We start from the raw sequence: 25,777 nt of genomic DNA on the forward strand, positions 1-25,777 counted from the left end.
ATTTAAAAAAGAAACTTCTTTTTTAAAAAAAAAAAAAAAAGCAAATAAATAAAAGAAGCATAAGCAAGGGCTTCTTGTAAATTATAAAATTTGTAATATTGTTCATTTTATAAAAAAGGAAAAAAAAAAAAAAGTTTGAAGGGCTTTAATTGGTCAAACACTTTACTTCCCAATTTGGCAAGAGCGAGTATGGTTTGTTTAGATAATAAATGTGAGATGAGAAGAGATGAAGAGAGTATAAACTCAAAGATAGAATATTATGAGTTTTGGGGGTGAATGGAAAATATATATGTTGATACACATTGATATGAAATGTTTTCTCATTTGAAGTAAAATAAGAACATATAAGTGCACAAGAGAGTAAAATAGAAAATATAGATAGATCGATACTAAATAAGGAAAGAGCTGAGGAAGAAGAAGCATTGAGAGACCAATAACCAGGTTCATCAACCCAAATATGAATAGTGGCCAAAAGCTTCTTTACTAGATCATAGTAATCTCTTTTGATAAACAATAGATCTTGGCGATCTATAATTAAATTGTAGATGTTTATTTTTTCTTGATAACCAAGGAAATTTCCATGGCCGAGCCCTTCGGACTCTCCATAGGGACCCAAACCTCGGGGTGCTAACTAAACCCATCACAACCAGCACCGCATAATACAGGGTATTCAAGCAGCAACAATAATTGAACCCAGGACCATGCGCCTCTGCCACACAGCCTAGCATTCGCCTTAAATTGTTGGTTATCCATTCAAACTTCTAAAACTTTAAAGATTTTCAAACCTCTAACACTTTGTCATTTTTGTTTTGTTTCCCAACTTCTCTTTTTCTAGTAACCAAACACACAGCAAACACTAAACCATGAAAACAAATAGCCTCATCTACATGCTATCAAGAGCATCAATAACCCACATCAAATACAAATTAAAGCAAAGTGAACTAGAAATTCATTACAATGTCCATGAACCCCCTTAATTGGCTTCACTTCAAATTAGAAAAGAAGAATCCAAACTTTGGGCTCCCTTTTTTCCTCATTTATAAATTATCTTCTGCTTTTACCTATCAAAAAAAGAAAATAAGAATCTAAACCTTACTAACAAGCGTCCCTTGACCAATACTCACCATACAGCAATGAGTAATCCTGCCAGCTGCCTAGATCCAACACGTTCAAATATTGACCCTTCATCCAAAGTTCTCCCTATCATATCCAGCCACCACTGCCCAACAGCACTCCCCTCAAGTCCTACCTACAATTAAGAGAAGAATAAACAACAAAACTGATTAATAACAGAAAAGTAAAGAAATTGAAGGTCAACCTAAGTTCAGCCTATAACCAAGTAAAATGGCAACAAATAGTATATTACCACAATGTGCCTGAACCACCTGTTTTCAAAATAAGAATATCCCTTGGTACATGCAAAGGATTTCCATTGGTTTTTTTTATAGGAGATAAATTTAATTCACCAAATAAAAACAATCGAAATGAAATTCACAAAATTTGAAATCTTTGATGCTCTATAAAGTATAAAGCATGATAATCACTCACAATGTTAAGGGATAGCAACATAGATAATGCCCCATGTCACCTCCTGTTAAAGCATGTGAATCTTTAAGGTGGCATAACACCAACTAAGTTTATGGCAATGTGGGATGGGGTGGAGAAGAGGTTTCACAAAAAGATAGCTATGTGGAGAAGACAGTATATCACTAAACGTGGGAGGCTTACCCTACTCTAGAGCATTTTATCTAGTATATATATCCATTTTATGTCTTTATTTTACATTTCAAAGACAATCGGATTAAAGTTGGAGCAAATTCAAAAGGATTTCCTTTGGGGGAGGATGGGCCCTTGAGCGGAAACCACATTTTGTAAGGTGGGTTATCATTTGTTCAAACAAAAGTAAGGGTGGCTTTAGGGTTAGGAATCTCTTGATGCCTAACAAAGCCCTTCTTTGTAAATAAAGTTGGTGTTATGCTAAGGATAGGAAGCTTTATGGAAGCAAGTTATAAGTGGCAAGTATAAGGTAGAAGAAGGAGGGTGGCGCTCTAAGAAAATGAGAGAAAAATATGGGGTAAGGTTATAGAAAGTCATTAAAATGGATTGGGATCTTTTGGCTAGTAGAGTTGCTTTCTAAGTTAGTAATGGATGAAGGGTGAGATTTTGGAAAGACGAGTGGTGTGATTACAAACCATTGGGTACTACCTCCCATTCTCTATTTGCTATTGTTGCTTCAAAGGAGGCATCAGTGCCAAATGTTTGGAACCTATCGAATGATGGGGTTTGTTAGGCCCCTCACTTGTCTAGGCTCCTAAATGATTGGGAGGTGGAAATTATGGAGCGCTTCCTTATGAGATTGCAAGGGAGGAGGGTGTGTGGGGAAAAGGAAGATAAGGTGATTTGGAAAAGGTCAAAAAATGGTAAGTTTTCTATTAAAGTCCTTTACTCGGCTTTGGAGCCAAGAAGTACAACTTTTTTTTTTCAATAGGTGTAATTTGGAATTCTTGGATGCTGCCAAAGGTAGACTTATTTGCTTGGGAGGCTACTTCGGAACAGGTTTTAACCTTGGATCATTCAAAGAGGAGAGGGTGATCTTTGGCAAACAGATGTTTCCTTTGTCATTTATAGGAAGAATCCATTAATCACATCCTTATCCATTATGTCAAGACAAGGGTTTTATGGCATTTACAATTTTCCCTGTTTAGCATGTATTGGGTGCTTCCCTCATTCGTGGGTATTAGGATGGCATGACTCTTTCGTGTGTAAAAAACAGAAAAAGGCATGGCAAACTGATCTCTTATAATGCTGAGAAAAAGTGGTTTCTGTTGGCAAAAGAGGCTTGGGGGGAATGGAAAGATTTGACGTGGAAAGAAAGGCTTTTCAGGTTAAGTTTGAAGGCATCAATGGGGGAATGTGGATTTCAATAACAGAGAGAAGCCGAGGTTATGCTGTTTCATTAGGCTTTGGTGAGGAGGAGATGGATTGGTTGGTGGAACATTTGAAGAAAGCTGTGGAGTTGGAGGCTTCCAGGGGTTTTACTCGGAAGATGAGGGGCAAAACGAGGACGCATTTGATGGAGATTTGCATCAATGGTAGAGGGAGATTTATGAAAATTACAGAAATTGTTGCAAAAAGAAACCTCTAGTGCTAATTGTTCCTGAGGGAGTTAAAGGCAATGGGTGGGAAACCCTTAGGAAGGCGAATTCTAGAGTCCAAGATGTGTCTGATCAGGCTGTAAGAGCCTCGAAGGAGAAGGATAATGAGTCTCAGGTGAGCAAAGGAATGTACAGAGAAGGGCGGTCCTATGCAGATGTGGTTGCAGAGGAAGGACATAGAAACGGAGCTTCGGTGCCAGTTGGAAAATGGGCAAGAGCTGTAATTTGTGAGAGTAAAGGAAAAATACTTGATTGGTTTGATGTAGGGAAAGGTATTGCGAGGATGATGGGCACGAAAGGGATGGTGTCGGTAACTCCCATTTCCGAATACAAGGGGTGCTTTTTTGTGAATTCTGCAAGGAGAGCTATGTGGTTTCAAGACCAAGGGAGTTTAACAGTGAGAGGAGGGGTTGTTGAGTTGAGGAGATGGTCGCCAAAAGAAAACTCGGTTGTTGGTGGAAAGTTTAGAAGGGGTTGGTTAGAACTGAGAGGCCTTCCTTTCCATCTATGGGATGAGTTTCAGTTGAGGTACATTTTGCAGAAATGGGGGAGGGTAACGAAGGTGGCAAAGGAAACTTTGAAGCTCGTAGACTTGTCGAAGGTAAAGATGTGGGTGGAGATGAATCCAAATGTCGTGCTACTAGCGTTGCTAGAGGTGGAAGATGGAGCCTGGTCATTTACGGTTGCAGTTTTCGTCATCGGAGAAGCTGAAGAAGACGCTCTTCTCAAGCCAGAGTCAAATCGCAGCAAGGACGAAGTAACGTCAGCGGAAGGTTGCGTCTATCAGAGGCCAAAGAACGTTGAAGGGCTACGAGCTACTGCTAGGGATAATGAGTACCACGGATGGAGGCCTCGTCATCGCTCTCGTGCTCAGTCTTTAGCTTCAAATTCAGCTACTAAAGTGGAGAAAGGAAGGGGGAAGAGCTGTTTAGGCCCAACGGTGGGAAGTGTTGACGGGCAACAAAACCAAAAGCCGTTTTGAAAGGTTGTTTTGCTAGGGCCCATTTTGAGGAGAAGAACATTGGGCCTTTTGCGGGTCCAGTCCACGAAACTGAAGCAGGGTCTTCTAATGATGGCCCAGCAACGCCTTCGTCTTCAAAGCTCCAGCGATCAGGAACCTCTGCAAAGGAGGTGTTGCCGAAAGCACATTCTCAAGAGTCAGCAAAGCTAAAAGGCAACTCAGTTACTGCAAGACGCAAGGCGAGGAGTTGGCCGCCGAGCCTAAAGGTGACGTCTTTTGCTCCAAAGCGCAACCTAGATGGGGATGGCGCACCGGAAGCAAATCGAGGCTTTATTTGGGGTAGATCAGTATTCAAGAAGGGCGTCCTTTCTCCTGTTTCAGAAAAATCTCGACACTTCACATGGGGGACAGAGGGAGACGAAGGGATCTCACCTTGCAACTGGGTAAAAAAGGTACGTCCTCCTTCCTTAGCTATCTCTGAGAAGGGTCTTCCTTTGGTTAGGGCTTTTAATCCAAATATTCTTTCCGAATCCTCTGTTTCTTCGGTTCTTCCTTCTCGATGTCAGGCTTTTTCTCCGATTCCATTGGAATCAAGCCTTGTCTCTCAGCGTAGTCCCTTTCCGAAATTTGCTGTTGTTGAGCCCAGTCGTCATGTTGGCATGTCCAGTTCTGAAGGAGTGGAGTTTCCCCTAGAAACCTCTAACCGAAATTCTGAAGACTGTCCTTTATCTAAGGATGCTCTAAGTAGCCCAGAGAAGCTTTGTGTCTCAGGGAAGGCTCCGTCCCCAAACCCAGAACCTCCCATCCTCCCGTTGGAAGGTTTTGAAGTTGAGGGACTCACGCCTGGAAATATGGTCAAGGTTCAGTCGGTTTTGGAGAGTTTGAGGATCAGAATTGTCAGAGAAAATGGAAAAGGTGCGGAAGAAGAAAACCAGAGTAATTCTTTTGCGAACAAGGTTTATTTTAGAAGGAAAAGGAGAAATGCTTCTGGAAACCGAGGAGAGGATTAGGTTTGGATGCTGGTTGTATTGGGTTATTTTTGGTTTATATGAAGATTTTAAGCTGGAATACGAGAGGATTAGGATCCAAGAAGAAAAGGAGGACTGTCAGAAGGTTTTTAAGTACTCAAAATCCAGATATTGTGATGCTTCAGGAAACAAAGAGGGAAACTTGGGACAGGAGGTTTATGAGCAGTGTTTGGAAAGGCAAGAGTTTGGAGTGGGCTGCTCTTCCAGCCTGTGGGGCCTCAGGGGGAATTGTGATTTTGTGGGATTCTAGTAAGTTCGAGTGTACAGAGAAGGTGTTAGGATCCTTTTCTGTAACTGTGAAGTTTAACTCGGGTGAGGAAGGATCTTTTTGGTTAACTTCAGTGTATGGCCCGATTAATCCGTTGTGGAGGAAGGACTTTTGGTTGGAGCTTCAAGACCTATATGGTCTAACATCCCCAAGGTGGTGTGTAGGAGGGGATTTTAATGTTATTAGGAGGATATCTGAGAAATTGGGTGGGACCAGATTAACTTTCAACATGAGGTGTTTTGATGAGTTTATAAGGGAGAGTGGCTTGCTTGGGGTCTAAGGAATGCGGCTTTTACATGGTCAAATATGCAAGTTGATCCTATTTGTAAGAGATTGGATAGGTTCTTGTTTTCTTCTGAGTGGGATACCTTTTTCTCTCAAAGTTTTCAAGAGGCGCTTCCTAGATGGACCTCTGACCATAGCCCTATTTGTTTGGAAACAAATCCTTTAAAGTGGGGTCCGACTCCTTTTAGGTTTGAGAATATGTGGTTGCTCCATCTAGAGTTTAAGGAGAAGTTTAGAGTTTGGTGGCAAGAATGTACGAGTGAAGGGTGGGAAGGTCATAAGTTTATGAGGAAATTAAAGTTTGTTAAGTCAAAGTTGAAAGAATGGAATATAATGGCCTTTGGTGATTTAAAAGAGAGAAAAAAGCTCATTCTGACGGACTTAGGTAGAATTGATCTAATTGAACAAGAAGGGAATTTGAATCTTGATCTGGTGTTAGAAAGGACCTTAAGAAGAAGGGAGTTAGAGGATGTGTTATTAAAGGAAGAGGTTCAATGGAGACAAAAATCTAGGGTTAAGTGGATTAAAGAAGGGGATTGTAACTCTAAATTCTTTCATAGAGTGGCCACAGGAAGGAGAAGTAGGAAGTTCATTAAGTCTCTGATTTCTGAGAGAGGGGAGACTTTGAACAGCATTGAGGTTATTTCTGAGGAGATTGTTAATTTCTTTGGGAATCTTTATTCCAATCCGGTAGGTGAGTCTTGGAGGATTGAAGGAATAGACTGGGTCCCTATTTCTAGAGAGAGTGGAGTTTGGCTGGATAGGCCTTTTACTGAAGAGGAGGTTCGCATGGCAGTTTTCCAATTAAATAAGGAAAAGGCCCCTGGTCCTGATGGTTTTACTATTGCAGTTTATCAAGAGTGTTGGGATGTGATAAAAAAGGATCTTATGAGGGTGTTTTTTGAGTTCCACACCAATGGGGTAATAAACCAAAGTACAAATGCGACCTTCATTTCTTTGGTGCCTAAGAGAAGTCAATCTTTTAAAATCTCAGATTATAGACCTATTAGCTTGGTTACAAGTTTGTATAAGATAATTGCTAAGGTCTTATCAGGGCGTTTACGCAAAGTTCTTCATGAAACAATATCTGGTTCTCAAGGAGCCTTTGTTGAAGGGAGACACATTCTAGATGCTGTGTTGATAGCCAATGAAGTGGTGGATGAGAAAAGAAGGTCAGGGGAGGAAGGAATTGTTTTCAAAATCGATTTTGAGAAGGCCTATGATCATGTGGATTGGGGCTTCTTAGATCATGTGCTTCAAAGGAAGGGGTTCAGCCAGAAATGGAGATCGTGGATAAGGGGTTGTTTGTCTTCTTCTAGTTTTGCAATCCTAGTTAATGGGAATGCAAAGGGTTGGGTTAAGGCTTCTAGAGGTTTGAGACAAGGAGACCCTCTCTCTCCTTTCCTTTTTACTTTAGTGGCAGATGTTCTAAGTAGATTGTTGTTTAGAGCAGAGGAAACTGGGATTACTGAGGGTTTTTCTGTGGGGAGGGATAAGACAAGAGTGTCTTTGTTACAGTTTGCAGATGACACTATCTTTTTCTCTAAAGCCTCTTTGGAACATCTTCAAAACCTCAAGATTATCCTTTTGGTTTTCGGGCAAGTTTCTGGTTTAAAAATCAACTTAGAGAAAAGCACCATGGTTGGTATTAACACTAGGCAAGAGCTATTGTCTAGTCTGGCTTCGGTTTTTGATTGCAAAGTGTCTGAGTGGCCTTTATCTTATTTAGGTCTTCCTTTGGGAGGGAACCCAAAGACAATAGGCTTTTAGGACCCAGTGGTTGAGAGAATTTCGAGAAGGTTGGATGGTTGGAAAAAGGCCTATTTGTCTTTGGGAGGGAGGATTACTTTAATTCAGTCGTGTTTGTCTCACATCCCTAGTTACTTCCTCTCCCTATTTAAAATCCCAGCTTCAATTGCTTCAAAGATTGAGAAGATGCAAAGGAATTTTCTGTGGTCTGGGGCAGGGGAAGGGAAGAAAGATCATCTTGTCAGATGGGAGGTTGTTAGCAGACCAAAGGAGTTGGGAGGTTTGGGTTTTGGGAAGATTTCTTTGAGAAATATTGCTCTCTTAGGGAAATGGCTTTGGAGGTTCCCTAGAGAAAGGAGTGGTCTTTGGCATAAGGTTATAGCGAGTATATATGGGACACATCCTAATGGATGGGACGCGCTAACATGGTGGTTAGATGGTCACACAGATGTCCTTGGAAGGCTATTGCTCAAGTTTTCCAGGAATTTTCCCCTTTTGTTTGCCTAGTGGTGGGCAATGGGGAGAGAATTCGCTTTTGGGAAGATCTTTGGTGGGGTAACCAATCTTTGTGCTCGCAATTTGCTGATCTTTATAGAGTTATTTCTGTGAAAAACCTCACTGTTTCAAATGTCCTTGGCAATTCCTTTCCATTGGCTTGGAATTTAAATTTTCGCCGCAATCTAACCGACTCAGAAATTGATCTCCTTCAGAGATTAATGTCCTCCCTCAGTTCAGTGTGTTTCTTTCCTTCTTTGGCTGATTATAGAGCGTGGTCTTTGTCTTCATCAGGCTTGTTTTCAGTGAAATCTTTTTTCTTGGCCTTGTCAAAAGTCTCTAATCCTATTTTGTTCCTTCCGGCCAAGTTTTTGTGGAGTTCAAAAGCCCCTTCAAAGGTTAAGGCCCTCGCTTGGTTAGTAGCTCATGGGAAGGTGAACACCAATGACAAGTTGCAGTTGAGAAGACCTTACAAGTCCCTCTGTCCTCAATGGTGCATTCTTTGCAAAGGAAATGGAGAGTCGATTGATCACCTTTTTCCTCATTGTCCTGTTACCATTGGACTCTGGAACAAGTTGTTCAAGCTAGCTGGGCTGGTCTGGGTCCCTCCAAGGAGGTTTGTGGAAATGTTGGTTATTGCTTTTAAAGGCTTGGGGAACTCCTTAAGAGGCAAGACTCTTTGGCAAGTTGCTTGCCTTACTTTGGTTTGGATAGTGTGGCAAGAGCGAAACAATAGGATTTTTGAGGATAAGGGGAGATCGGAAGAGACGTTATGGGATTTGATTTTGTTCTATTCCTCTCTTTGGGCTTCTTGTTCTGCAGCTTTTAGAGGAATTCCTTTACATGTGTTACAACTCAACTGGAGTGAGGTTTGCGCTTCAAAAGTTTGAGTTTGGGGGGGTTTCTCTTTGTTTTTAGCTAATGTTGGGGGTTTTTATGTTGTTCAGATTGTGTAGGAAGGACCTCTCATCCTTCTAGTGGTTTCTTTTGTTACTTTTTTCTTTCTTTCTCATGTATCTTTCCTTCTATTAATATATTTCTCTTCGTTTCTGATCAAAAAAAAAAAAAAAAACTGATCTCTTATGCTTATTCTAGATAATTTAGAATGAAAGAAACAATAAATCGTTTGAAAATGAAGAGTATTTTGTTCAATGGGTAAAACACTCTTTTCTCTATAATCTTTTTTGATAACCGTGGGTGTCCGGGCCAGCTTTTCTCTATAATCTTTAGCCTTGGTCTAAGTTATTTTTAGGTTTTGAAGGAATTGAACCTAAGAATTCACCAATTATGAGTTGGGCACTTTAACCATTCAACCATGGATGCTTAGCGGGGATCCTAGTACATGGTGAATAACCAAATTCCAATTCCTCCATCTATAGTAGATTTTGTTGATTAGTTGGGCTCTTATTGGGGGAGGGGGTGTTGCTTTTTGTTGTCCCTTTATTCTTTTGGAGGCGTCTTTAGGCTTTCATTGTATACTTCCTCTATATTTTGGAGCACGCTATTGGCATTTCTTGTTTATAATATTCTCTTGAAGAAAAAAAAATTCTTTGTTTTCTTCTCTAATAATATTTCTCCATTTTGCATGAAAATAAATTTTTTTTTTTTTAAAAAAAAAAAAAGGCAAGTACACTTCACTCATACTAAGAGGCCATAAGTCCCTTTAAACATTAGCTAAGATCAACCCTCAAATTTGAGATAGATTCATGACAGCCAGTTTGCAATGCACATACATTCCCATGAAGAAGCATTAGACCATTCAAGAATTAAGAGCTTCACCCCAAAAGGATGAATTAGAGCATCTAGGTTATGAGAAAAACAATCTAGGTGCCTATTAACGTTTTAAATTGTCCACCAACCACCTTTGAAAGGGACTATGAAGTCTATTCAACCAACATGACACCTATTGTTGCATTTCCTAGGTATCCTATTGTTCAGTTTCCTTGGTGTCTTCAAGGTGTTGTTGAGAAACCACCACATGCCCAGGAGCGCAGCTGAAGTTGGTTGTCCAGCAAGGTTTAGAAGAGGTAGGTCATGTAAGGCTGCAACTTGGAAGGGTCCAACCCGCCCAACTTGTGCCTAACCCCAATGTTCAAGTTGACATAGGCATCGTCCAACCTATGCCCAACCCAATGTTCAAGTTGACACAGGCATCGTCCAACCCAATGTTCAAGTTGACACATGCAAGGCTTGAATAGGTTAGAGTTGGGCTTAGGTTAGAAAAATACCAAGCCAAAAATATTAGGGTTGGTATGTTTGAAGGTCCGGCTAAAAACCCGAACCTGAACATTATTTATTTATGTTTAACTACATTATTTATTGTTTTATTAAAATATAAAATAAAATAAAAACATAAAAATGATGGGAAACAACTTCAAATTTTATTAATTTTAAATTATATTACAGTAATTATTTTATCATTTTTCTTTAATTGTTAAAGTATCTAGTTGAAGTCTAAGTTTATGAATAATTACCCATATTAAATTAGTAAATAATTATTTAATCTATAACTTTCAGATATCTAGTTTTTAATCTCTTATTTCATAATATGATTTATACTTTATAGGATTTAAAATAATTGTTTTGTTTGATAACCAATAACAACCCATGGTAACCCGAATTCTCCACAGGCTTGGCTTGAGGGTTGGGATTGGTGAGGGTTGGACATATTGAAATGCGGGTTTGACATGGATTAACCTTCTAACTCATCCAAATTGCAGTCTTAAGATCATGTAAATGGTAATGTGTTCAAGATTTTGGCCAAAGCCTAATGGAGAGAGAGACAAGAGGATTGGAAAAAAAGACAATCACTCCCCAAGAAGATCTCCCAAGTAGAGAATATTTTGGAGAAAAATCAAAGAGTGACCTTCAAATTTTTGAAATTTTAGGTTCCATTTTGTTATGTAACCCTTGCCCTATTTATAAGGGATTTCAAGATGAGAGTCACCTAAGGTATAAAAACATCAGCAAATCATGGCACCATATATGCGGTCAATTCTCAACAATCTTTTCATGGTAATTAGTTTGATCTAGTGACCTTCTTGGCAAGAAACGTTGTGACAACAATGTTTCTCCCATGAATGGCCAAAATGGCCTTGCTAGCATTTGGACCATTCTTGACTCGCTAAATCTCCAAATTTAACTACAAACCAAAACCCTTGGACCATCGCATTTATTTATACTAGAGCACAATGAACCACCAATAAGGTACACCAGGAACATACTCTGCTCTTTAAGTCATAGTCTTAACTCAACAAGCATGAAGCTTTTGGTAACTACGCTACTAGGCACCTCTGAGGGAAACATAGAAACACCCTTAACATAGGACATATCCTTAGGCAATCGCCTCTTGGAAGGAGTGGAGGAAGTAGTATAGGCACCCTTAGGGTAAGAGGCTAAGTGGAGTCAACATATGAATGTGGAAATGTTGCTTTGCATCTCAACAAATTAGAGTGACCCCCTTTCATCAAACCTTACTAGGTGAATTATTCCACCCTAAGATCAATTGTAGAGCTCCTTCAGCATCCATCACATGCAAGAATTGAAATCTTATAAGGATCCAATGAGCTTGGATCAAGGGAAAGATTGATTTTGCGAGATAGAAGCTTGGTGGATCTTTCTCAAAGTTATCTAGGAAGCTAAATTTGCTCAGGTGCAAAGGAATCTAGGGAAGAGGAATGCTATGAAAGGGGAACGTCAAGTGAGAACCCCTCAAGGGTTGTTTCTCTATACAATTGGCCAACTTGCAAATTAGCAAAGTTCAGCAAATTTTTAAGGATGTCGGTGGAGGGGTTCAAGATGTAAATTCTAAGCCTTATTAGAAAATGGAATCTAAAAAAGGAAATAGAAAGAGAAAAAAAAAAGGTGATCAACAACAACATCAAAGACTGAGAGGGAGATTTGGAAGTTGGAGTGCTTAATTAACTATAATGGGAAAGCGGGACAAAAGAAGGGTGATGGGCCTACATATTGGACTTAGTACTAGTGAGGCAATGAAGTTAAGGATTTTGTCTTGGAATGTTAGAGGGGCAAATGATCTAGGAAAGTGCAAGATTCAATCGGTTGATATTGTTTGTTCACAAGAAACAAAAATACACCATATGTCACCCCAATTAGTGAGGAGTCTAAGGGTGGGCAGATTTCTAGAGTGGGGGGTGGTGGAAGCAAGGGGGACAACTAGGGGTGTTGTTGTGTTTTGGGACAACATGGTGCATGAGTTAATTGGGATGGAGGTGGGAATCTTCTATATTTCCTATCAGTTCAAATATTGCAAAGATAATTTTGTTTAGGTATTTACTAGTGTGTATGGCCCAACCATGGGAGCAAAAGGAAAAATTATGGGTATAGTTGGGAAACATAAAAGAGTTATGGGATGATCATTGATGTGTGTTTATGCGTTTGTGTGTGTACTAGTGGGGGACTTCAATCTTGTGAGATTCCCCAAGTGAAAGGAGAAATTCCAAAAGATTGTTAACAAGGAGCTTTTCAAATATTATAAAGGACCCAAGGGTTGAGACAGAGAGATCCCTCATAAATCAAGGGTTCCATTTGCTTGGTGTGGTGGTTTAAACAATCAACGTGCTTCAAGGTCAAATCATTTCTTAGTTTCCCAAGGCTAGGAAGACCACTTCAATGATTTGCTTCAAAGAGTTCTACCAAGGCTTGTGTTGAATCATATTCACATTTCTTAGTTTCCCAAGGCTAGGAAGACCACTTCAATGATTTGCTTCAAAGAGTTCTACCAAGGCTTGTGTTGAATCATATTCACATTTTGTTTGGTGTGAGGAGAGGCAAAACCTTTTTAGGTTCGAAAATAAGTGGTTGAATGCAAAGGGTTTCACAGACTTTGTAAAAGAAAATAGTAGATGTGTTACAAGGTAAGGGGCTCTTTCGACCACATTATGGCTTATAAGTTGAAAGCCCTGAAAAATGATCTAAAGATATGGAATAAGGATGTTTTTGCAAATGTCTTTGTTAGAAAAGCAAGGGCCCTAGAGCAAATCGGTTTAGAGAGTGCAAAGGAGAGGAAAGGGGTTCTATCTGAGACTAGAAAAGAGGCCTTGGATGATTACAATAAGGTGGGCCATGATGAAAGAATCTTGTTAGAGATAGAAATCTAGAGAACTATGGTTGAAAAAATGGGATAGAAATACTAGCTTTTTCCATAAGATGGCAAATGGATAAAGGAGAATCTCATGACCAAAATTAAGGTGAATGATGTGTGGCTAATAAAGGAGTTAGACAATAAGGAAGGAGTGTCCAATGCCTATAACTACTTTCTTAGTCAAGGGATTTGCATCCTAGCATTGAAGGCTTGTCTTTTAAATTTCTGGAAAGCATCAAGTCAAGGAATCTTGAGGACCCTTTTTCCAAAGAGAAGCCCTTCATGGCTTTGTCCAGTTTGTGTGAGGATAAAGCCCTTGGGTCAGATGGCTTCTCTTTGGCCTTTTAGCACCATTGTTGGGCATTTATGAAACATGAAGCGATGGGGATTCTTTAAAGAGTTCTATAAGTAAGGTAGTTTCAAAAAAAGTCTTAATGCTACATTTATAGTGTTAATCCCTAAAAATCATCTACTTGGTGGGAGGCTTGTATAAGATTCTAGAAAAGTAACTAGCTAATAGAATCACGAAGGTTTGGGAAAGGTTGTGTTTAAATCTCAACATGCCTTTGTAGAAAGGAGGCATATTTTGGATGTTGTTCTCATTGCAAGCAAGGTTGTAGATTCTAGACTACAAAACTCATCTAGTGATGTTCTCTGCAAGTTTGATATCGAAAAGTGATGTAAGATGGACAAAAGTCCAATGTCCCACGTGGATTAATTACTAACATTGGTTGGACCTTTTATGTGAAACTACCTTTATCTCCTATTAGCTTAGGCTCGTAAGAGTGCACGTGGTCCCATATCATTTGGTATCGGAGTGAGATTTGGCCTGGTTCACCCTATGCTCTCTAACGTGGACATCAACAATTGAGTGGGGATATTTAACAAAAGATGGACGGAAGTTCGATGTCTCACATTGGCTGATTACTAACGTTGGTTAGGTCTTATATGTGAAGCTACCTCTACCTCACATTAGCCTAGGCTTTTGAGAGTATATGTGGTCCTGCGGCAAAAAAACCTATGATGGGTTTTGGCCAAAAGCAGATAAAATAACGCATTTCAACAATCAAATTCTCAGTTCTTGTTAATGGAATCCCTTCTAACTTTTTTCAAAACTCAAGGGGCTTAAGACACAAAGACCATCTCTCTTGCTACTTGTTTGTTTTGGATATAAGACACTCTCATCTTCTATGAGAATCAATTTAAGTTGGATTTTAAGGTGGTTTGAAGCAATATCTAGGATAAGAATCAATTTGGAAAAAAAAAAAAAAGCTAAATCTAATCAGAGGAGTCTCAAATGTGGAGGAGTTAGAGTTAGGCTCTCAGATCGGGGTGTTGCCCACTACATATTTAGATCTTCCATTAGGAGCACCTTTTAAAACCACCTTAATGTGGGATCTAGTGGAAGAAAGATTCCAAAGGAGACTTGTATTAAGGAAAGGACAATATCTATCAAAGAGAGGGAGATTAACCTTAGTCAAGTGCACTTTGTCAAGCCTGCCAATTTATTATGTCTCTGTTTTCCATTCCTAGAAAAGTAAGTCTGAGGCTAGAGAAGATTCAGAAAGATTTTCCATAAGGGGCACATCAGATAACAAGCCCAGTCTTGTTAACTGGTCAATCATAAGCACAAAGAAGAAAGGTGGTAGTCTTGGCATCAAAATTTGGCTACTCTCAACAAGACCCTGATTGGTAAATAGACTTGGAGGTTTGCAACGGAAAGGAAAGCTTCTTAGACAAGGATTATTGTAGGGAAGTTAAAGAGGAAGAAGAAGGGAGGTGAAGTTTTGGTGAGGGAAGAGATAAACATCATGTGAGTCTATGGAAAGCAATTAGAAAAGGTTGGGATGTTGTCAAAAGAAGATCTTGCTTTATTGTGAGAAATGGAAGAAGGGTTAAGTTTTGAAAGGATAGGTAGAGAGGATAGTCAACCTTGACTGTTTCTTTCCATCTCTTTTTGCTATAGATTTCACAAAGGATGCTTGGGTATCGGATAAGTGGTAGCAATCAGGGAGGTTGTTGGAGGCCTTGTTTTGTAAGACAATTACACGGTTGAGAGCTTGAAGGCATGGAGGACTTCTTCTTAAGATTGCAATAAGAGGTTGTAAGAAGGAATTATGTAGATAAGGTGATCTGGTTGGGATCAAGAGTGGCACATTTTAAGTAAAATTCATGTATTCCTTTTTAATGTCGAGGAGATATGACCCATTTCGAACTCACCAAGGCAGCCTAGTTGGTCAAGACAAACATTGGGAAGTGTGGTCTTAGTAAGTGGCATATGGTCTTGGGTTCAAATCCTGCCACTGATGATACCCTGAATTTACCCAATATTAGTTGTTGCAGGATGGTCAGCACCCCAAGGTTTGGGTTCCCATGGAGAGTCCTAACAGTTTGGCCATGAAAGGTTCCTTGGTTAATAAAAAAAAATTATATATATATATATATATGACCCATTTCCAAAAGACATTATATGGAGCCCTTGGTACCAACAAAAGTAGGTTGTTTCACCTAGGAGGCAGTTTGGGGTAGGATTCTCACCACAAATCAAATGAAAAAGAGGGGTTGGATCTTAGTGAACAAATGCACTCTTAAGTAAAAATGAGGAAGAATCAACGGATCATCCATTGCTTTATTGTACCAAAACAGGAATCTTACGGCAGCTAGTCTTCTCTTTATTGGGGTAGAATGGATAATGCTAGATTCCGTTAGAGGGACCCCTCATAAGTCGGTAGGGGAACTTTGTGGGGAAGAGAAGAAAAAAAAGCCAAATAGACTGCCCCTTCATGCATATTTTGGATTGTCTAGAAGGAGAGAAACAGAAGGTGCTTCAATGGCCAAATAGACAATTACCTGTGTACTTTGGTGCGCTTTTTGATAGGCATTGTTGATATATTTATTTGCTTACTTACCAAAAAAATAAAGTTTGGATCAAGGGACAGGCATCAGCAGTAGTTACCATTATGTCCTAGTATTGGGCAAGAGACCCAAAGTCATGACTATAAGAACCACATGAAGATGGAGTTATCAATAGCACTTATCAGCAACTATTCCAGTAGTTTGATCAAGAGGATATAACCTCAGTTGTGCAATTGCCACTGATCCTGCATGGCAGAATGGACATATGGCACATTTCTACAAATCTAAGTTTCAGCATAAAATTGAATTTGAGCACTTTTTTGTACAGCAAAAGTTTGTTTCCAACCAAAACAGTTAGAGAGGTTCATGATTTTATGCAAGCATTGATCATGTATTTCACTTATTACAGATTTACAGATTATACATTCATCAATGAATATTTTGAATCTTTATGACTTAGTATGCATCAAATTTTGTATCCAAAAGTTGTATTGACCTCCAGAATATTCTCTAAAACTTACTTGCTTTAAAAATTAGCAACACCATGAAGATAGTGTCAATTTCATGGTTGTTTGTGTCTGAAGGATCCCTTCTACACTTGAATGTCATTGTCATGTAAGGATGTTTACACAACATGGACTTCCAACAACATAATCCATTGAACACCATGCAACAAATAACAGTTCTACGTATTTTCAGTGTGAGCATGAGAAGTTGTTTTGTTAGTTTTTCTGAAATTTATAAGGTCACTTGGGCAACAAAAAAATTGAGAATGTGAAGGTACTTTCTGTCAATAAGAAAAATAACCTCAAATTTGTAAAGAAATTCAGACTAAGAAAGTCAGAAAACCTTACAGTTTCTTTTGCGGCAGACATTGCAAGAAAACCAGCACCCATTTCCACTTCTTGCAGCCCGACAACAATGATGCCAACATCTGAGGCTGCAGAACCTAGCCAGGATATAAGTGAATCATGGGAAGCTCTTCCTTGTCCTACATTCCATGTACCAGCTAATATTTTCAAATTTTCTAGCCTTGTATATAAGAATTCTTTGCCAGCCAATTCTGAACTCAATATGCTGTCAAGAGGTCCAGGAGATGTGGTGTTCCAGCCACGTATACCACCATCATTAGCTAAGGTGAAAACATAACCAGCACCACTAGTCATATTTATCACAGGACTGTCATGAGCTATCCATCCTCCAAGCAGATTACCCTCTAGATCCAATACCTGGACTGTGCCACTAACATAACCTACCCATATTCGTGATCCAAATGTACAAAAACATTGAACAGCAAAAGAATGGTAATGAAAATCTTGTAAACGATTGCCATTTCCATCCCATTGCACAAGTAAGCCACTTGTACACCCAGTCCAAATCATACCATCTATTGTCATGACCAAAGCTTCAGTTCTCCGACTATCATCTCCAAAGGCCCCCTTTGCCGCAACTCGACGGACAGCATCAGCTGCTCCCATTATAGCATTACGTGAGCGTTGGAGAAAACTAAAGGAAGCCTGAAGCTTATCCTTCTTCGAACTCGAAACAAACTTCATCTTCCATTCCTCATCAAATGCAGGATCCTGCACTGGTGATATGTCCACTCGATTCTCCATCTGACCATCAACATTGAACACTTTGAGCAACTCCCTTGTACGAGCATCCCTACATTAACAATTGTTATGAGAATTCAGATAAGTGTGATTAAATAGAAGATACAGCACATAGAAATGCATTTTTATCAAGGCAAAAGCAACCTATTAAGCAAACACTAACAGTACTTCAAATGTCATTAGAAATGCCTTCGTGCAAGTACTAAATTTCATATTAGTCTTTCATTCTGGTCTGACCAACAAGAACTCAATTGGGAATGGCGTCAAATTCTGGAAAAACAGCATTAAACAAAAATTCTCTAGATCCAAAATAAGCCTACTAAACCATGTGGTATGCAGGAGGCTTATACACCTACAATCTTGGATGACACTATTATTTTCACCTGAATGAAAATATTGACATGAATTGAGACGTACCATCTCAAAATGCTTAATTACAACTAAAAAAATGGAAAAAACAAGTAGTTAAGCATCAAAAGTTATCCAATCACATGCAATATGATAACATATACACCATTACATATTTATTTATTAAATTTCTAAAGAACCTAAATATTGAATCCACAAAATAAATTCCTCATAAAATTCCATAGTAAAAGTATGAAATTATAATGCTATAAACATCTAGAAATGTTATATTACAACATAAAGTAGAAAATTCACATATCTAGAATGACATGAAATTTAATTTCTTGTTTCCAAGGTTATTTAAACATCCAACCTCTAATGTGCACCAAAATTCACCAAGAAGCTTTGTAGAAACTATAGCTTTCACAAATTGCATGAACTTTGGAAATCCTCTAATTTTTATTGCCAGTGGTGGAATCCAAAAATTTTCATGTGAAATCTAATTTCTTGTGGGTTATTTAAAATATAGAGACATGTCTTTTTTTTTTTTCTTTTTTTAAAATCAAATTTTATATATATGCATTAGATAAACACATTCTGCAGTGATTTTGCAAAAACAACTCAACAATAAAACTGTGGATGTAATAAATAATATATGGATTGGACAGAAAATGTAAAAATAACACAACAAAATAAGTTTTGGACCATTCTAAACAGATCAAAGCAATAGTTCGAAAGATAAAAGTTTAGATATACATCTTTGTACAATTTCCTCGATAGAAAAATCAGTTCCTAAAAAATAAATTTGCCAATGCAACGATGGAACACTAAACTTTCAAAAGTATAAATCCAGAGTGAAACATACCACAAGGCAAATGATTGATACCCTGCACTCCAGACTTTCGCTCTACAATTGTCAGATATCATATACTTTACATCCGAAGCTAAAATGTTACAGACCCCATTCACAGTTACTTGGCTCCTAAGGTCAATGAATGACCTCTCTACTAATAAAGCAGCCATATGTCTTTCTTCCATCGTTAGAGAAAAAACTTTTTCAATTGTTTCCCATGGCCACATCTTAATAACACCGCCCTCAGATCCCGACCATAAATCCCCTGGATCAACGTAAAATAGAGTCAAGAAAACAGTGCAGAAAGAAATTAGTGCAAACAAGAGAAGCCGCAATTTGATATACAAGAAAGTTAGATTCTTGGCCAAGTATACCTATCAAAAAAAAGATTCTTAGCCAAATATCTCCCTTATTACCTTCTTTATAGGATAGTTAATAGAAGCATGTTGCCTTTAAGGGATGATTATAATAGCATTCTCTGCCAGAACAGTTCTCAGGCAAGTCCTAGTTTGTTTGTAGGAACCAACCAAATAGAACAAATTCCAAACTCAGTAACGGGACAAATTTGATCCACATTGCCCTATAGTTGAGAAATACTAGGTTGTACCATTTCTTCTCTCCCCCATATTTTCTATCTTAGGTAAAGAGGCTTTGGATATAATCCAGCTAAATAAGAAGGCTGTCAGTAAACCAGTTGTATATTGTTTGGAGCACTTCTTGACAGCAATGCTCACCCATTAAGTGCCCATAACATGCACCAGATGTCCACTAGTTACCTTATTCAGTAAGAAAACCTAGTTAGCTGAAAGAACATGTATTGTGTAGTATCTATAGTTGTTTCTTTTCATCCAATCTCATCAACTGAATAGGAATTTTGAAATGCAATAGAAGTAGAAAGGAGATCATTAAAAGAAATGCACATCAAAAAAAGTTTGAGGAAGAGAGCTTTTAGGGAATATTTTGATGTACCCTGAGAATTGAAAGGCCACATTCTGATTTCATGTAGCGTCTTCTCAGCATCCAAAACAACACCATTCAGGAGAATGGGAGCTATACTTAAAATGGATGATCCTCAATCAATTTGAGGTTTTATTGAAAAGATAATATCTCAAAATATACATGATTAATGCCCACCATTTTCTGTAATGCTGGACATTCAAGATTATGAATTTCTACCTTTAAAAGCTACATAAAATGACATGAAGACATTCAATTTGCAGGGCACTTCACTTCTAAATGCATGCTTATGAGAATCTATAAGTGCAGTTATAAACATGCTATGATGAAAACTTAATGTATTCCCTCCATGTATTTGAAAGCGAAAAAAAAAAAAAAAAAATCAGGCCAAAAGACAAATCAGGAAGTGGACAAAGATGAAAAACAACCAGCAGCTGTCCAAACTCTTGAATACAGCAATGAAGAAAATCTCCAACAAATTACAGAAGGCAGTTCAAATCTTGACAAAACTATGTTCCATGTTTCCATTGCATTAGATAATGAAGTCAGCAATCAATAGTTGGTTGAATTTTGATGTACCAAGAGACCTATGAACTCGTGATTGACAGGCATGAAACATGACAACAAAACTGCCAGTCGCTGTACCCTGGTTTTAAATTTTTGGTATTTTACATGTTTTTTGATAAGTAAGCAAGAATAAGATATATGTTAATAAAAGGAGTTAACACCAAGGTACATAGGTTGTCCATAAAGGGAAATCAAAAGTGCCTCCTCCCTCCTCTAGATCCCACCCAATCTACGAAATCGATTAAGGCATTGATCTTTCTGCTACATACATGCTAACCCATAACAATAAACTTTTAACAAAGGAGCTCTTCAATGATTGAACCGATTGCACCGCATTTTCAAAGGATCTTTAGTTTCTTTCTTTCCACAAAGTCAAAAAAAGTACACCGGGGAGGCTCTCCAGACCTTCTTACACTTTCTTCCAATGAAGAAGTCATGCCCACTTAAGAGAGTCTCTCTAGCCAAAAAATGAAGGACCCAAATGATTATTTTCATGTTAATTAAGCCTTTCTACTTGACCTAGGACAGACACTATGAAAAAACAAAATTCTAACCACAACACCAAACAGAACAATCTTATTAATTTTCCTTCCTTGATTTGTCTTTAGCTGAGACAACAACTTGGCCACACATCCTGAAGGTACAGGTTTTCCTTCCCCACTTGCCTCTGGCAGACAACAGAAATCAGACCACAAAGTGGACATATATCTTGAAGGGTCTCATACATACATTTAGGGGTGTCATAACCTAAGCCAAGTATTTTAATTGTCTCAGGGGAGGACAAGAGAGATGAATTGAGCTTGGCTTGAGCCAGGGACATGTTGGGCATTTCTGTCCAACCTTGGCTTATTTGGCCATCTCATTTCAAGAACTGTTTAGAGAGAAGTGGTGGTTTTGAAAGATTGGAAGTGGATTGGATAAAGTTCAAATATTTTTTATCTTTTAACTAAAAGGTACAGAAAGGAAGTGATTGATACATCAGCCATCTGCAACATGCTGCAATCACAGATTTTTCATCTCTTGCCCTCCTCTAATGAACTGTAGAAAAAGGGAAGACCCAGTGGAGTTGATTGTTGATCAAGCCCAGCTCATTTAAATGTCAAGCCTAGATTCAGTATGAAGTCTGCTCAATTTGATTGCTTAAAAATCATGAATGCCAACCTATTCTGAAACTCCAATACTCGGTTTCTCTTACTCAGTTTTCTTGACAATCAAAAGAGAGCATTACGTGATTTTGGACTCCATCAATCATGTCCAAGACTCACCCTTAGTTAGACCTAAGAGATTGAAAGAAAATTGAGTGAATGCGCAAAATGCTGATAACTAAATCATGTACGATTAAATTAGTGTATGATGGTATTCCATACTATCACTGCTGAGTTTGAGAAATCATTTATTCTTTGTTCAATTGCCCAAAATTTGTAGGAGAAGAAGAATATAACTCCGGAATCTTTCAAGGGTCCTAGCTTTGTGCTTGCCAAGAAATTACAAGCTATGAAAATCGACATAAAGAAGTGGAATAAAGAGGTGCTTGGTAATGATTCAGCTAGAAAGGATGCTGCTTTAGAGCAGATAAACTACTGGGATAATGTAGAAAGGCTAAGACCCCTCTCTAAAGAGGATAGGAGAAGTCAAAGGTCAACAAAAGATGAGTATAGTCATTTAGCCATCCTAGAAGAGACCTCTTGGAGGCAGAAATCAAGGGCCCTCTAGCTGAAGAAAGGGGATAATAACACCAGGTTTTTTCATCGCATGGCTAATGAAAGGAGAAGAGGAAATTTTATCAGCAGCCTTACTGTTAAGGGGATTCGCTTGGAAAAAGAGGAGCTTAAAGAGGTGATTGGCTCCTACTACAAAGCTATGTTTGAAGAACCCCAAGCGAGAAGACCTGTTGTGGCTTCAAAGTTATTGATGAGAATTGACACCATGGATTATGAGGGATTGGAGGGCCCGTTTTTAGAAGAGGAGGTGACCAAAGCAATGTCAGAATTGGGGGATGATAAGGCGCCAGGGCCGGATGGATTCTCGTTGGCCTTTTGGAAGTTTTGCTGGTCTATAGTAAGTGGGGAAGTGATGCAGGTATTAGAGGAATTCCATTTGCATAATGTCGTAGTTAGCAGCCTGAACGCAAATTTTTTAGTACTCATCCCGAATAAGGGAGGGGCAGGTGACATACAAGATTTCAGGTCAATTAGTCTTGTGGGGAGTCTCTACAAAATTCTTGCAAAAGTCCTAGCTAATAGCTAATAGTAGTTAGCTAATAGGTGATTGGCAAAATGGTATTGAACAGCCAAAATGCATTTCTGGGAGGTAGACAAATTTTGGATGTAGCCTTGGTAACAAATGAGGTGATTGACTCGTGGAAATGAAGGTCTAATGCGAGGCTGGTCTGCAAGCTGGACATAGAAAAAGCTTATGACAATGTAAACTGGAAATTTCTTATTTCGGTTTTAGAGAAGATGGGTTTTGGCCCCAAATGGAGATAGTGGATCCTCTATTGCATTTCTACTATAAGAATGGTTGTTTTATTTAATGGCACTCCCAAAAAAAAATTCTCAATAAATAAGGGGCTAAGGCAAGGGGACCCACTCTCACCTTACCTGTTCGTTTTGATTATGGAAGCATTCAGCAGATTAATTGCTAAGGCTAAGGAGGGAGATTTTATTAGGGTTGTTAAGATAGAAGGTAGAGGGGGAGAAGGGGTTCAAGTTTCTCACTTATTATTCACAGACAATACTCTCCTCTTTTGCGAGGATGATGAAGATCAACTAAAATATTGGAAGTGGATTGTCACTTGTTTCAAGTTGGTTTCAAGACTCAAGATAAATTTGCAAAAAAGTGAAACCATTCCAGTAGGGGGCATGGAGGATGTGGACAAAGTCGTTGTCCTATTCGGGTGCAATGTGGGTAGATTTCCTACTTCTTATCTACATTTACCCCTTGGAGCCCCTCATAGATCAATTGGTGTTTGGGATATAATAGAGGAGAGATTCAAGAGGAAATTGGCTGCATGGAAAAAACAGTACCTATCCAAAGGAGGAAGACTCGTCCTTATTAAGAGTACTCTCTCAAGCCTCCCGATCTATTTTACGTCGCTCTTTGTAATCCCTGAGAAAGTGAGAACCAAGTTAGAGAGAATTCAAAGGAACTTTTGTGGAGGGATACGGAAGAGAGGAGGAAGTTTCACTTGGTAAATTGGGTGGAGGTTTGTAAGGATAAGAAACATGGAGGATTGGGGCTAAGGCACTTGGAGGGCCTTAATCAAGCCTTGTTAGGCAAATGGTTATGGAGATTCTCCCTTAAGAGAGAAAGTCTTTGGAGAAAAGTCATTCTTGGAAATTTTGGAGAGGTGGAGGGGGGTTAGATCACAAGAGAGGTGAGGAATTGTTACAGGCTAAGTCTTTGGAAATACATTAAAAAAGACTACGAAAAGTTCACTTTTATAACCAACATCCGCATTGAAAATGGTAAACGCACAAGATTTTGGTGGGATAGTTGGGTTGGGGAGATTAAGTTGAAGGATGTTTACCCAACTCTTTTCAGGTTGTCTTCCCACAAGGATGCAATAGTGGTAGACTTATGGGGAAAGGGAGGGGGTGGAGGTGGACATTGGGAGGTTTCTTTTGGGAGACCATTCCAAGATTGGGAGTTAAAGGAGGTGTCTCGGTCTTTGGAACACACCACTTCTTCAAAAGTGCAAGAAGGGGAGGACACTTTAATTTGGAAAAATGATGGGAAGGGAAAGTATAGAAGATTGCTCTCTAAGGGTTAAGAACAATCTTTTATTTCTAGCTAAAGAGGTTTGGGGATCAAGTGGTCCTCTCAAAACTCATTTTTTTGCTTAGGAAGCAGTGTGGGGGAAGATATTAACTGTAGATATGTTGATGAAGAGAGGATGACCATTGGTTAATAGATGTATTCTTTGTAAAGATAGTGAAGAGTCGGCTAACATATTTTGATTCATTGTGATGGGCCAAGATAGCTTTGAACCTTGTTGTTAACAACTTTTGGGTTGGTTTGGGTGTTCCTGGTTTCAGTGAAAAATCTTCTCCTATAATTGAAATTCAAGGGACTAGGGAAGAAGAAAAGAACAATTTGGCGGTTGGCTCCGATTTGCTTATTTTGGTGTATTTGGGAAGAGCGCAACTGAAGGATTTTCAAAGATGATGAATTATTGGACCAAAGGCTGAGGGTTCTCTTTTTCAGATCCTTTGTGGAGTGGTCCAAATAGTTGCTGGATTTGAAGATCCCCTCTCATCTGAATTTGTTGGACTCTCTTTATTGTGGCTAGTCTTGCTATTTTCTAGGTTTCTTCTTTCTTTCTGGTGCTGGGTTGTTTTCTTTGTGTATACCGCCTGTACGTTGCGTGCGCGCCCTCTTGCTTTTGTCTATCAAAAAAAAAATCTCTCACCGGTCCCTCAAATACTCAGCTTAGCAAATCTGAAACTCCAAGGTTTTGTTCTTTCTCCTTCGATTTGCACCAACCAAAATGCAAAAGGGTGTTGATTACTTAATTCAGCTTCCAAATCATTCTAAATTTGGGGGGCTTCCTTTCATTTCTCTATAACTTTCCTGCCACTCAAACAGTGAATTTTGGGAACTTGGAACTCACCATAAGACGTCATAACGAGTGAAAGAACTGGAGTACGATGAGCCTGCCAAGCCAGACATTCTGTAAAAGGAGCATCACCCAAACGCTGATCCATCTTCCAAGCTCGGACCTTGCCGTCCTTGTGCCCACTCCACACCACCCTATTCGCCTCATCCACAACCAAACAGATCGCAGCCGGGGTCTGCACCGATTCACAAAACGGGGCCGTTTCCTCATCCCCGCTCCTCGTCACTCCCCCAGCTCCACACGCTGATCCATACAAATCCGCGAAATTCCAAACCCTAACTCCGCATTCTTGGCCCGCCCACAACTGCGACTCCGTGCACACAACACTCCTCAGAAAACACCCAATCTGCGTTTCCCTCAGCGGGTGCGGCCTCACCTCCAGACTCGGCGGCCGACCTGGATGCACGGAGGCATGAACAGGGACCTTGAACATTCCGGTGCCGCCGCCCTTACCTACAAATTCGGGGAGAGCGCGAGTCCTATCGTGGTCGGGAGAGGAGAGCTTGCGCTCCAGGAACTGGATCATGTAGTCGAGACGTCTTCCGGCGTTCTCGACGCCCTCGGAGATGGATGGGGCTGCGGCGGAGGAGGAGGGGCAGAAGTCATCGTCGGAGGAGGAGTCGTAGAAGCGGTCGAAGAATTTGGGGGTGCGATTGCTGCCGTCGTCGGAACTGTAGGAAGGGTGGAGATTGAGAGATGGGAAAACGTCGTCTTTTTGAGTGGGGTATTTGTCCATGGAGTTCTATTGGGTTGAAGCTGAAGCTGAAGCTGAAGCTGATGGAAACAGCAGGGGGAGAGGATATAGGAAGAGAGACGAGAGAAAGGAAATTATTAGCGGTCCAAACGAGGTGTGGGGCGGAGGCTTTGGGTGTGTGTTGGCAGTTGGAGAGAGGAGAAGCGGTGGCGTTGAAACTCACTTG

At 39.5% G+C, this 25,777-nt stretch overlaps 1 protein-coding gene across 6 annotated transcripts in view; it reads right to left on the reverse strand.

The window, feature by feature from the left end:
- LOC117918747 (type II inositol polyphosphate 5-phosphatase 15) overlaps positions 1 to 25,777 on the reverse strand; it is a 35,772-nt gene extending 9,995 nt beyond the window's left edge. For 4 of the 6 annotated variants that reach the window (XR_004651935.1, XR_004651934.1, XR_004651933.1 and 1 more), the window contains exons 1-4: positions 24,852 to 25,777; positions 18,728 to 18,980; positions 16,756 to 17,566; positions 1,125 to 1,249 (exon numbers count right to left, since the gene is read on the reverse strand). Coding sequence is in view for 3 of the 6 variants with exons in the window: in XM_034835616.1 (XP_034691507.1) it covers positions 1,125 to 1,249; positions 16,756 to 17,566; positions 18,728 to 18,980; positions 24,852 to 25,593 (1,931 nt within the window). In the remaining 3 variants the exon portion in view is untranslated. Of the gene's footprint in view, positions 1 to 1,124; positions 1,250 to 16,755; positions 17,567 to 18,727; positions 18,981 to 19,131; positions 19,799 to 24,851 lie in introns of those variants that run through there. The other 2 variants (XM_034835617.1, XM_034835618.1) reach the window with 2 other exon arrangements.

Source organism: Vitis riparia, chromosome 7 (genome assembly GCF_004353265.1).
Source record: "Vitis riparia cultivar Riparia Gloire de Montpellier isolate 1030 chromosome 7, EGFV_Vit.rip_1.0, whole genome shotgun sequence".
Taxonomy (NCBI): Eukaryota; Viridiplantae; Streptophyta; class Magnoliopsida; order Vitales; family Vitaceae; genus Vitis; species Vitis riparia.